This window comes from Astatotilapia calliptera, chromosome 1 (genome assembly GCF_964374335.1).
Source record: "Astatotilapia calliptera chromosome 1, fAstCal68.1, whole genome shotgun sequence".
NCBI classification, from domain to species: domain Eukaryota; kingdom Metazoa; phylum Chordata; class Actinopteri; order Cichliformes; family Cichlidae; genus Astatotilapia; species Astatotilapia calliptera.
Genome location: NC_137422.1, coordinates 20,296,259 through 20,308,338, shown reverse-complemented (window position 1 = coordinate 20,308,338; position 12,080 = coordinate 20,296,259). Strand labels below are relative to the sequence as shown.

The following is a 12,080-nucleotide window of genomic DNA, read 5'->3' as shown; positions in this document are numbered from 1 at the left end:
TCACGTTGTAACAGAAATACATTAATTTTTCTCAGAGTTGATCAGCTAATTCAACAAAGAAATTCAGGGGATATTCCGGTTAAAGCTGGAAAGGTTTAAACTCACCATCTGCATTTAGCCAAAACAGTAAATGTGCAGTTTGCTGACTGTGTGTATCTCCATCTGCCTCTGTGCCATTCCTAAATGTTGTAGTATTAAGTCTAAATAAAGCACACTTTTACTTTCACACTTAAAATTAGCTGCTTGTTGTTTGCTGCATATGAGTTCATTTACAGCACAGGGGAATGAACTGCATGTTCCAGCAGGGGTCAGTAGAGACTGGCTCACTGATCATCTGCTGATGGTCTGACAGACAGTCAGAAAAACACAGAGGAAGAGAGAAAAAAAGAGGAGGAAGAAGAAGAAGAGAGGAAGAGGCGAAGAAGAGAAGTGGGAAGGAGATACCTTCCCAATGACATCATTGCGGCTGAGTCTGTCCTTGTCCATGACGGTGATAATTATGGTGGTCTCCCTCAGCACGTGGGCAGGCACGTCAAAGGGGAAGGACTCGTTGAAAACAGGGTTCAGACAGCGCTTCATTACCACCGTCTTCTTCTTCTCCACACGCTTGTCCTTGTGCATCAACCACACTTTTACGTAGGGGTCTGAGGAGAGGGAAATGTGCCGGTTATGAAGCAATATAGCATTCATGAATTACCAGAATTGGGGATTTAATGAGAACAAAAAAACAACAACAAAAAACCAAAAATGAAATATAAACACGCTATTTTCTCATTTTCTGTTGTTGGAATGTAAAAATGTATTGAAGAAAGGAAGATGAGGGAGTATCTATACCAGAAGTGCCTCCAATGTCCATGGCTTTGAGGTTGCGGGCTTTGATGATGCTCACAGTGATGGTGTTGGCTGTGGGGTTGTAACACAGAGACACCAACAGATCCCCTCGACTTCCCTGGAAAAAACCATAGACAATAACAAAAACAATAACAAACTGTTCATTTTTAATTGCCTCATTGCATTGCTCTCCATTCTGTCACTCATCCTATGTTTCCTTTGCTTGCCTGTGTTTCCTTCATCTACCTGTCAGCCTCTCCATATTCCCTATCCCTTCTCCCTCTAGCATGCTGCTACATCTCCCATGGGAGCATCACGGCAGCCAGGAATGACATCACCCGCTACATTCTGTCCCATCTTCTCTTTCTCTTCATCTTGCCCCCTCCCTTCCTGTCTATCTTCTTTTCCTCTACTCAGCCTCTTTCCTTCTTACTCACACTGCCATCGCTACATGGTTTCAGCTCCTTCCAGAAAGTCTGCATGTTGGCTAGGTCCAGCTTGTTGAGTGGAATGGACACCTCTCCTATTGGGTCGTTCCTGCTGAAGCGATCGTAGTCAAGAACCTGGAGGTACAGGGTCCTCTGAACCACCTTCTCATAGGGGAACCCTGAGAAAGAGATTCACACACGATAGTCTTAATATGTTACAGTGATCCAGACAGAAATGACTGCCTGCATATGCTGTGAATGTGTTTAAGGAAAGGCTTCCTGATCACACCTTCGAAAAGGAAGGTCTCGTTCCAGTGGGGGTTTAGATTCTTCCTCTTCACTTTTGTCTCCAGTTTGTGCTTCTTGTCTGGCAGCAGGTATAGTTTGACAAATGGGTCAGAGGTGCCAGAAAAGTCCTTAGCTGGCAAATCCTGGCCTTTGAGAATTTTCACAGTGAGGGTGGAGTCTTGAAAACTGTATCCAACACTGAACTGAATACGACCCAGCTTTTCACACACTGGACCCTCATGTTCTTCTTCCTCTGAACCTGGTGACAGCTGACAGAACAAGAGGAGATAAGCAGGGCATTATTTATTTTTATTCAACTCTGTTATCTTATTGGAGGATTTACAGCACTGGGAAAAGTCTTTAATCATATTCATTTATTAAATAAATAATGAATAAATAAATACACTTTCTTGAAATGCTGATTTCTATTCCCCTAGCCACACCCAGGCCTGCTTACTGCCAGACCTGTTTGACCAAAGAATCACTTGAATAGAGTCCATCTGACAAAGTGAAGTAGGCTAAAAGATGTGAAAAAGTTCACTGACATCTATGACTCTGGAAAGGGTTACAAGGCCATTTCTAAGGCTTTGAGACCCCAGTGAACCATAGTGAGAGCCATTATCAACAAGAATGGAGAAAACATGGGGTGGTGGTGAATGTTCCCAGGAGTCCAGGCCTACCAAAATTACCCCAAGAGCGCACTGACGACTCATCCAGGAGGCCACAAAAGAATCCAAACAACATCTGAACTGCAGGCCTCACTCACCTCAGTTAAGGTCAGAGTTCTTGATTCAACAATGAGAAAGAGACTGGGCAAAAACGGCATCCATGGGAGAGTTCCAAGGAGAAAACCACTGCTGACCAAGAAGAACACCAAGTTTGAACCACACCAACACCAACACCAACATCAAATTTGCCAGAAAACATCTTGATGATCCCCAAGACTTTTGGGAATATTCCTTGGACTGATGAGACAAAAGTTGAATTTTATGGATGGTTTGAGTCCTGTTAGCTCTGGTGTGAAACTAACATCTCTTAAGTATCATAAAAAGAACACCATACCAACAGTTAAACATGGTGTTGGTAGTGTGATGGTCTAGGGCTGCTTTGCTGCTTCAGGACATGGACAACTGGACCGGTGAGATCACCGTTGAATGGCACAAAAAATTGAAATGAAGGTTTTGGCATGACCTTAAACAGCCTGTTCATGCTTAAAAATGTCCAATGTGGCTGAATTAAAACAATTCTGCAAAGAAGAGTGGGCAAAAATTCCTCTGCGGGGTGAAAGTTGTGAAAGGTATCGCAAATGATTGTAGTTCTTGTTGCCAAGGGTGGAAATATGACAATTATAAGAAAGATTCCAGAAGGAATCAGAGGAAGAGAACCAGCACAATCTTGCAAAAGAGATTTTTTTACGGTACTTCCTGCTTAAACAAAAACCAAAAACAACAAATTGGCTAAAAACAATAATTGAATGGATATAAACTGAATTTTGTTTCCAAGGAGATAAGATTCCAGTTAAAGAATAATATGTGTTAATGCAGATAATGTCATTTTCCGTGCTGCTGAACTGGTGTGTCCAAATTGTGAGTAGATAGACTACTTTCTATAAACAACTTCCACCCACTGTGCAGTATGTTGTACATATGTCATTTGGGGTGGTGTTGCACAGGTAGTAGAGGTGGCGGTTTGATCATTAGCCCAGCCACAATAACAGACTTGTATGGTGACTCTGCCATAGTTGCTATGTGAGTTTGTATGCCTGTGTGGAAAAAGAAACCATCTGTGAATGATTTTATAGCACTTCTCTAAAGTTAAAAAGCTGGGTTTTTTTTAGATTATAGATCTGTAATAGCCATGCGGCAATGCTGCTGTCAGTGTTGATAATAAAGTGTTTAAAATCTAAGCATACTGCTCAGATTTAAGTACATAAAGGATTATAATAAGTCCCTATAACAAAGAATACTGACGTGATAATGAGGGGGTTATTTTGAATATAAGACTGTTACATTAGACCGCATTACTTTATGTTTTTTTCCTAATGAACTGGGGCTGGATAGGTATAAAAGTGTAGCACCGCGGGAGCTGCACTGCTATGATCTAAATCAAGGGTCAAGCTCTGCAATATTCACAGCATGGTCACACAGTCTGAACACTTAAAGAGGAGCGAACACTAAACAAGTGACTTGAACTCCACACCACGGGGGGCACCAATTCTGAACTTCACCATAAATACCACAGCTTGTAAGTGGCAAACTAGCATGATGTTATGTTGCATGGCTAGCGTCCCCCATAAGAAAAGGGCAGAGCTGGTTCCATGGCTGTTTGGAAAAGCAGATTATCTATTGACAGACACATCCTCTGACTGATGGTGACATGGCCTGAAGGGAGGGAGAGAATCCAGTTTAAAAAGTGCTATCTGATGGGGGAAGAGCTGGAGGCATTATTCAAGGGGCAGAAACATAATATCCAATTCTGTATTTTCCCACACAATCCTGGTGGTGCTGCCCAGCCTCATTCTCTATGCTGAATATGTTCACTTTTCATTATGCAGTCCTCCAGCCAACAGATGGCCTAAATTGCTATTCCCAATTTTCTGCATTTGGATACTCTCGTTTTCTTAGAGTCCCCCCCTCCCTTCTTATCCAGTTTTTAAATTTGCCTTCCTAATTTCTTTTTCTAAAAACAACAGCGATCCACGTGCAACAGAGGCAAACATGGCCAGATATATACAGTGGGGCAAAAAAGTATTTAGTCAGCCACCGATTGTGCAAGTTCCCCCACCTAAAATGATGACAGAGGTCAGTAATTTGCACCAGAGGTACACTTCAACTGTGAGAGACAGAATGTGAAAAAAAAATCCATGAATCCACATGGTAGGATTTGTAAAGAATTTATTCGTAAATCAGGGTGGAAAATAAGTATTTGGTCGCCTCAAACAAGGAAAATCTCTATCCATCCATCCATCCATCCATCCATTCGCTTCCGCTTATCCTTTTCAGGGTCGCGGGGGTCGCTGGAGCCTATCCCAGCTGTCATAGGGCGAGAGGCGGGGTACACCCTGGACAGGTCACCAGTCTGTCGCAGGGCCAACACACAGGGACAGACAACCATTCGCACTCACATTCATACCTAGTGACAATTTGGATTATCCAATTAACCTATCCCCACAAGCTGCATGTCTTTGGACGGTGGGAGGAAGCCGGAGTACCCGGAGGGAACCCACGCAAACACGGGGAGAACATGCAAACTCCACACAGAAAGACCCCGGCCTGATGTTGGAATTGAACTCAGGACCTTCTTGCTGTGCGGCAACAGTGCTAACCACCGTGCCACCGTGCTGCCTATATATAGATTATATCATATTATATAGACACACTCACACACACCACACATAAATGTATAATTTACTCTTGCTTGAGTAACATTTGCTAAAAACCGCAGAGCACATCTGTTTTTTGGAAGTCATGTCGTTAAATGCACAGTTGGAAGAAAAAGCGTGCTAACCCTTTGGGGAAAAAAGTAACTTAGGCTTTCAGCACTTCTACAAAAACAAGGACAGATCTTCATCTAAACCCCAATATATAAAAAAAAATAAATAAACAGTTTTACATTTTATGTTCTAATTATGCATAGGTAATAATCCCTCTGACTGCATTCCTTTATCAGCAGTGACTCCTGTCAGATGTTTCCTCGAACTGCTTATGAGACCAGCACAGTATTAAGGAGGAATTCAGGACTGCTCCTCACTACATAACTGGTTTGAGTTCATCAGTAATTCTGAGATGACTTGAGTGGACTCTTTAGGTCATGCCACAGCATCTCAGTTGGGTTAAGGTCAGGACTCTGACTCGGCTATCTCAAAGCATGAATTTTGTTCTTTTTCAGCGATTCTGATTCTTAATTTACTTGTGTGCTCTTCGTCAGTGTCTTATTCCATCAGTAAATCTCTCCAAAGCTTAAAGTAATTGACTTTTGCCCTGATACTACAGTTCAAAACTTCTTCACACAACTTTAAATTCATTGTTTCCCCATGGATTGCCAAGAGGCCAGGCCTAATTCCAAACTTACAACATGCTCTTTTCTTCTTCTTGTCCTTTCCTCATTGTTATGCAGCATTTTTCTCACAGTGGATAAAAAAAAGTCAGATTTGAGGGAGCTGCAGAGATCTGTGCAGATGTCCCACTTTTGCTGTCTGACTTCTGTTCTTTTTCACTTCTTTCAGGGCTTCGTGTTGAGTTCGTTGTGTGATCTTTGCAGGCCAGCCACTCTTGGGAGCACAGCAGCCCTACATACCTCCACTTTGAATCAAATTGTCCTTTTGCACCTCGATGAACACTCATAAAAAAGCATTTAACTTTTTTTTTTCTAGCCACCTTTGTGCATCTCTACAATGCACAATGCTTCTTCTGTCCTGTGAGTCAAAGTTGTTGTGATCTAGGAAAGGGTCACACATGTCAGTCTTGAAAAAAAGCAACCAGACTTCACCTCTACAAGCGACACTTCCAGTCGGATCTCCCGATCTCTTAGAACGGCTGATTCCAAGTAGTTTTTGGAGAGCTCATGAGCACTTTTAGCAATTCTTGACTGCAAGTGTTCAAGAACAACATAAAGCACACTTTTATGTTGTTTCATCAGATATTATTTGTCTATAATTCTGAGCTATTATTGTCAAAATGTTACAACCCTTTCCTTTCCTTTGTAACTGCGATTCAAAAATGAATGGACTAACCCTCGGGTGCTCGGGATCCTTCCATTAGATTCCTTGACAGTGGCAACAAACGGTAGAATATCACTAGCCTTATCCTTTAAACAAATAAAGCACATATAAGCCTCCCTATAATGTGTGGATGTGTGATAATAGGCAAAGACACTTTTCACACCACACTTTCCACCACTCTGTGAGCACCACACAAAATGAAAGCCGTGTCAGAGTACGTACTGATAAGAACCTGATGCTGACAGGACCCCCATGCAATCTCCCCCAAACCCCTATCACCTGAGATGCTTGAGTGGGTTGGATGCATATATACTGTGACGTCCAATAACATTTCACTCGGTCCCTCCTCTCAGTACTGTCTGTATATATGACTATGTCTTTTCATATAGCACCACAAGTGGCTCAAAAGTGCAGGATTGGTATTTTCAGCATGAAAGGAGGGTTGTGTAATATATAGATGGCTTTGGCAAAAGTGCCCAGAATGAGTATTATCATTAGGCACTGCCACTGTGAATTCCTCAGACACCCCATGAAACCCACATAATTACACAGTGCTCATACCGATCTGCCATATTCTCACAGCACCCACAGCAGCACTGCATGTTCTCTCACAGCTAATTACCGAACCTCTCTGAATCAGGTGCACGTTGCCGCCCCTCCCGGCGTCTCACTTCAGGGTAATGATTGCTTTATGTTTCAGTTAGCTGACTTACTGTATAGCCGCAGCTAACTGTAACGCTCTACAGGTAGGTGCGCTGAGGGTGAAGGAGAAAGCACTTTCCTGAGTGATGAAAGACTTCTCAAACAGCTTTCCTCCTCAATTGAACTGAAGCGCGTAGGCTTTCTCCGTCTTTGAACCAAAAGACTGCATTATATACAGTAAGTGACACGTAGCTCATGATAAATAAATCTGCATTGCAACTTTGATCTTATCTTTGAAGCCTTGCCAATTATTTCTCATATAGTGAAATATCAAAGAAAATCATTGCACTTATCAAATAAACCACTGTGATCTAGAAAGCAGGTAAGCAAGCAAAAAGGTTATCTGGTGGGGAAAATTGAAGGTTTCTGAGAAAATCTACTACCTCTAAAATATATTTTCATTTTAGATTGGCTGCAAACAGACACCCCACTGGCACGATACATTTTTGTGTTTTTTCAGAAATGACTTTGACAGGTTAGGTGTTATTATTACTGATAGCAATGATTGTCAAAATACAAAAATAGGGCCACGATGCTTAAAAAGAAAGAAAGAAAAGAAGCTGGGATTGTACTTTATTGCTGACATTTAATTCAGCACAGTCAGTGAAAGTGGATCATTTTAACTCAACTGTCAACTGCTGTTTTCAAAGGTAAGATAAACTGTCAAGCTGCAAACCGCCTCAAAGAAGACGATTAGCTGCTATAAGTTAGAAAACTGGGCAGCACAGGCGATAAACATAAACAGTACTGCTAAATGTATTAATTTGAGCTTTTAAAACAGTGTTCTTTGTAATGGTGATTAATCACAAACGGGTGAAAGTTTTGAACATTTTACACTATTTTCATCTACTCCTTTGGCTCGTCTTCCACTTTCTTATCTCCAGATTTGCATGCACCTTTCATCTTAGATTATGAAAGATGATCTGAAAGTACCAGTGAAGTCTCTCTGCCATCTCATTTATTCTGATTCAGAGGCTTTGCCAAAAGCAGTTCTTCCTCTCTAAATATAGTTGAACTCATCAATGCAGAAAGCAGACTACAGATCTGAGCTATTAGTACTCGTGTATGTTACCATGAGCATGTCACTGGTGACCGAGTTGGCCAAGTCAGAAACAGAAGAGTTGGCTTCGTGGCCCTGCCCGTGGCGGCGTCCGGTCTCGTCTGGAGTCTGACCTCTGGGGCTGCTGCCTGGTTTGTTACCTGGAGTTCTGTTAAAACAGAAACAAGCACAGTGATTTTTACACATATAGCTTGTTTCCAGTGTTCCTAAGTTTATCCTCAATACATGTAGTTTACATCCTCGGGCCAAATATTAATTATTTGTTTTGAAAATTTGTATTTAAGTGTAGCTAAGAACCAATATCCTACCAGACAGGCCACAGGAAGTCAATTATCATTACCTACAGCAAGAACCAATGCAATGAAAAGAACAGTTTTATAATGGCCTATAAAGGGAGAGAATTCACTGTCAATACAGATAACACAAGAAACCAATAAAACTGGATTGAAAAAACTGTCTAATTTAAAGGGCTTACCCTGATTTGAGTCACGGTTTGTGTTATAAGTTGGTTTGCATGTGTGTGTTTCATTATTACACCATGAAAATGTAAAGATTTGTGGCCTCAAGATCCTAATAAACCAAAGTAAGGTAAGGTAAATTTCCTGGCTTACATTACCCAATTACTCTTGTTTCCTTGCTGTTCCACTTCAGATTTTCCAGGTATTTCCTTGTGCGTTTTTCCTAATCTTTCCCTTTAAGTGACCTTCCCTCCCCATCTTCAGCTGCCTCCCTCTTCCTGCTCCACCACAACCACCCACACATCCAGGGCCTTGGAGTAGGGGTATGTCACCAGGGTGCAGAGGAGGCTACCCCCCCCCCCCCCCCGTCCCCTTCTGGCTGCCTCTGCCTCAATTTTATCCCACAACTTAGACATTCACATTACTCACACTCTCATTACACATACATATAGGATCTTGGGGGTGGGCACGATACACGGAGTCCAAAGTACCATCAGGGTGTACACCCCACCCCTGCCATCGTTGCCCACCTCTCAATTTTAAATACACGTAGACATTGAGGGCTAGCAGGAGGGACTATGCGCTTACCTGCTGCTCTCTGGCAGGTAGCTCCAAGCCCTCCTGGGTTTTAAATGCACCTTAGAACACACATGCATCAACATTACAATGAGCGGGTGGAGGGAGGTTCGGAGTCTTCTCTCACCCCCGTTCTCTGCGACCTGCTGGAGCAGGGGGGCTAGGACTAGGAGGAGGAGTTGGCCGTCCGACTGCGGTCTGGAGTGTGGAGCCTTCCTGCTGCTGCGGAGTCGGGGCGGTCTGCCTCCCCCCACCGCAGGGAAAAGGGAAACACCACCTGGGTCTGGGTGCAGTTCCCCCCTCCAGGGGCGGGGGCACCTAGACCCGGTTTGTAGAGTACGCTTGGGGAGTGTGATCGTGTGTACAACGTCTCTTTATGTCTGTCTCCACGTTGGTTGAGTGTGGAGTAAGTGCATATGAGAGCATGAGGGTGGGAATGGATGTTTGTATCTGTGTGTGCCTGTATGTCTGTGTCTATATGTCAGGTTGGGTGTCAGGCGCCACCTCTCTGGGGACATCTCAGGCCCTCCAAGGTTTGGAGGCCTATCTCCCCCTACCACCACTTCCCCTGCCAGTGGCGGACCCCCTCAGACATCGGTGCGTTGGTGGTTCTTTGTGTCCGGGGATGGGTGTCCAGGTACACACCGGCTCACTCCTTGGCGGCCTGGGGCTCGCTCGGGCCACTTCGGAGGTGGGGTGCCCCCGGCCTCTCGGCCTGGGGCTCGGTCACTCAGGCGCAGCTGGCTGCCGGCGGAGCTCACGGGCGCGTCACTGCAACTCCCCCTGGCTTCTGCTCCACGGCTGCTGAGTGAGCCCTCATCTGGGACTCTCCTCAGCTCTTTCTGGGACAGTGGCGCAGCTGCCCCTCTGTTGGTCTTCCTTGGTCTCTTGTGTTCTGGGGGCCTCTGGATGTCTGGAGTTTTGATCTCCTCCACACCTGCTTCACGCCCTGGAGGACGGGGCTGTGGCCCCCCCACACCCTCTAGCAAATTATTACAAGAAGGAACCTTTTAAAAAACAAAAAACAAGCGCGTCCATGCTCACAGGTGTACACACGGGTGATCACACCCACAAACTACACCCTTTTTGGCTCCTACCTCAAAGCACACTGTGTTCTGTTGATCTTATGTGCTGCACAATAATGTTTAACATTTAGTATTTACTGTCATATTCCCATATATCATTGTGATGTTGTTTATTCTATTACTCTTGTTCTCTTCTGCTTGCTTTCTTTTTTCTTTCTCAGCAGGTGATCCAGGTGATTGATATATGCATTTTTTTTTTCTCTGCCCGTTCTGTTGGTTTTTGTCTTTTGCCCTTCTCCCCCGTCCCTCTTCTCAGCTGTTTCTCTTTCCCTCTTTCTTTCTCCCCTTCTTTCCCCCAGTCAAGTCTGTCCCGTATTCAGTAAGTGAAAATAAAATAAACAATAAAAGGTGAATCAAATGGACCATTACGGCAAGGCTGGGATGGTCAGTTTGGTAAAGTAAATCCGTTGGGCATCTTTCTTTGCCTTTAGACAACAATTCTGATGGCAAAAGAGCCAAACGGGACAGGCCAAAAAAAAAAAAAAAAAAATAAGTGACCTTTTGAACTAGTTTTTTTTTTTTTTTTTGCCCACCTCATGTGGCAGTCTGCTTGCATAGATTAAAGATTTGGATCTTTGAATTGTAATTCTGTCTCGTGGGTCCTTTTCCCATTACATTCGTTTCAAATAACGTCAATCTTCCTGCCAGCATACAGTGACATTAGGCAATAATATGTTTGCAGCAACTACTGGATGGAAAATTACACTGCCCCTGTAAATAACGACAAATATCAGTGGACACTTTAGTAACACCTGGCTGCTACTGTTTTGGACTCCTTTTTACATTCACAGCTGCATGAATTCTTCATTGCACAGATTCAACAAGGTGCTGCAAACAGCCCTCAGAGATTTTGGTCCATGTTGACATGATAGCATCACACAGATGTTGCAGATTTGATGGCTGCAGATCAATAATGTGAATAATTGCGCTGTGATCCAGTGACTATGGAGGAGACCTCAGCTTTGAGCTTTCTGAATGGTATGTTTTCTTGATGGAAGCAGCCTTTAGAAGATGGATACACTGTGGTCATAAGGGGATGGACACAGTCAGCAGCAATAGTCAGCTGGACCGCCATTCGATCTGTGCTCAGTTTGTACTAAGGGGTCCAAAGTGTGCCAAGAAAATATCTCCCACACCATTACATCACCACCATCAGCCCTAACCTTTGATACAAACCAGGATCCATGCTTTCATGTTATTTATTCCAAATTCTGTCACTGCCATCTGAATGTTGCAGCAGAGCGCTGTCATCACCCAGAGAACAGCTGCTCACTCTGTCAGTGCGCCCCAGGGCAGCTGTGGCTACAATGTAGCTTGCCATCGCCAGTGTGTGAATGTGTGTGTGAATGGGTGAATGACTGAATGTAGTGTAAAGCACTTTGGGGTCCTTAGGGACTAGAAAAGCGCTATACAAATGCAGGCCATTTACCATTTTTTTTAATTTTGTGTTTTTCTGAGATGGTTGTGTGGGCAAACCCCAATCTGGCACCAACAGCCATGCAACACTCAAAGTCAAAGTCCTAAATGCACTGAGTTGTGATTGGCTGAGAAAATGTTTGCATCAATCTGCAGTGAAACAGGTGTACCTAACACAATGTCTGATAACTGACAAGTGAAAACAGTCAACCACGTGCAGCAACAGACTCTCACACTGGTATATTAATAACTGTTTCCTTTTTAAAAAAAAAATCAATTTAATTGTTTCTCCTCTCTCCCCTATTTTGGGATTGGTCATGTCTCCCTGTGCTCTCTTTTTTCCCTTTTCTCTTTCCCCTAACCCCCAACTGATTGCAGCAGATGGCTGCTCCTCCCTGAGACTGGTTCTGCCGGAGGTTTCCTCCTGGTGAAAGTAAGAATTTTTTCTTCTCACCACAGCACAGTGCTTGCTCACAGGGAATCGTCTTATTGTTGTGGTTTCCTCCTGAATACCGT

General features: G+C 43.6%; 1 protein-coding gene across 2 annotated transcripts in view; it reads right to left on the bottom strand.

The window, feature by feature from the left end:
- syt7b (synaptotagmin VIIb) overlaps window positions 1-12,080 on the bottom strand; it is a 47,164-nt gene that overhangs the window by 6,483 nt on the left and 28,601 nt on the right. For both annotated transcript variants that reach the window (XM_080297536.1, XM_026166976.2), the window contains 5 exons: window positions 8,042-8,177; window positions 1,549-1,816; window positions 1,269-1,438; window positions 835-949; window positions 445-644 (listed from right to left, as the gene is read on the bottom strand). In XM_080297536.1, coding sequence (XP_080153662.1) covers window positions 445-644; window positions 835-949; window positions 1,269-1,438; window positions 1,549-1,816; window positions 8,042-8,177 — 889 coding nt within the window. The remainder of the gene's footprint in view (window positions 1-444; window positions 645-834; window positions 950-1,268; window positions 1,439-1,548; window positions 1,817-8,041; window positions 8,178-12,080) is intronic.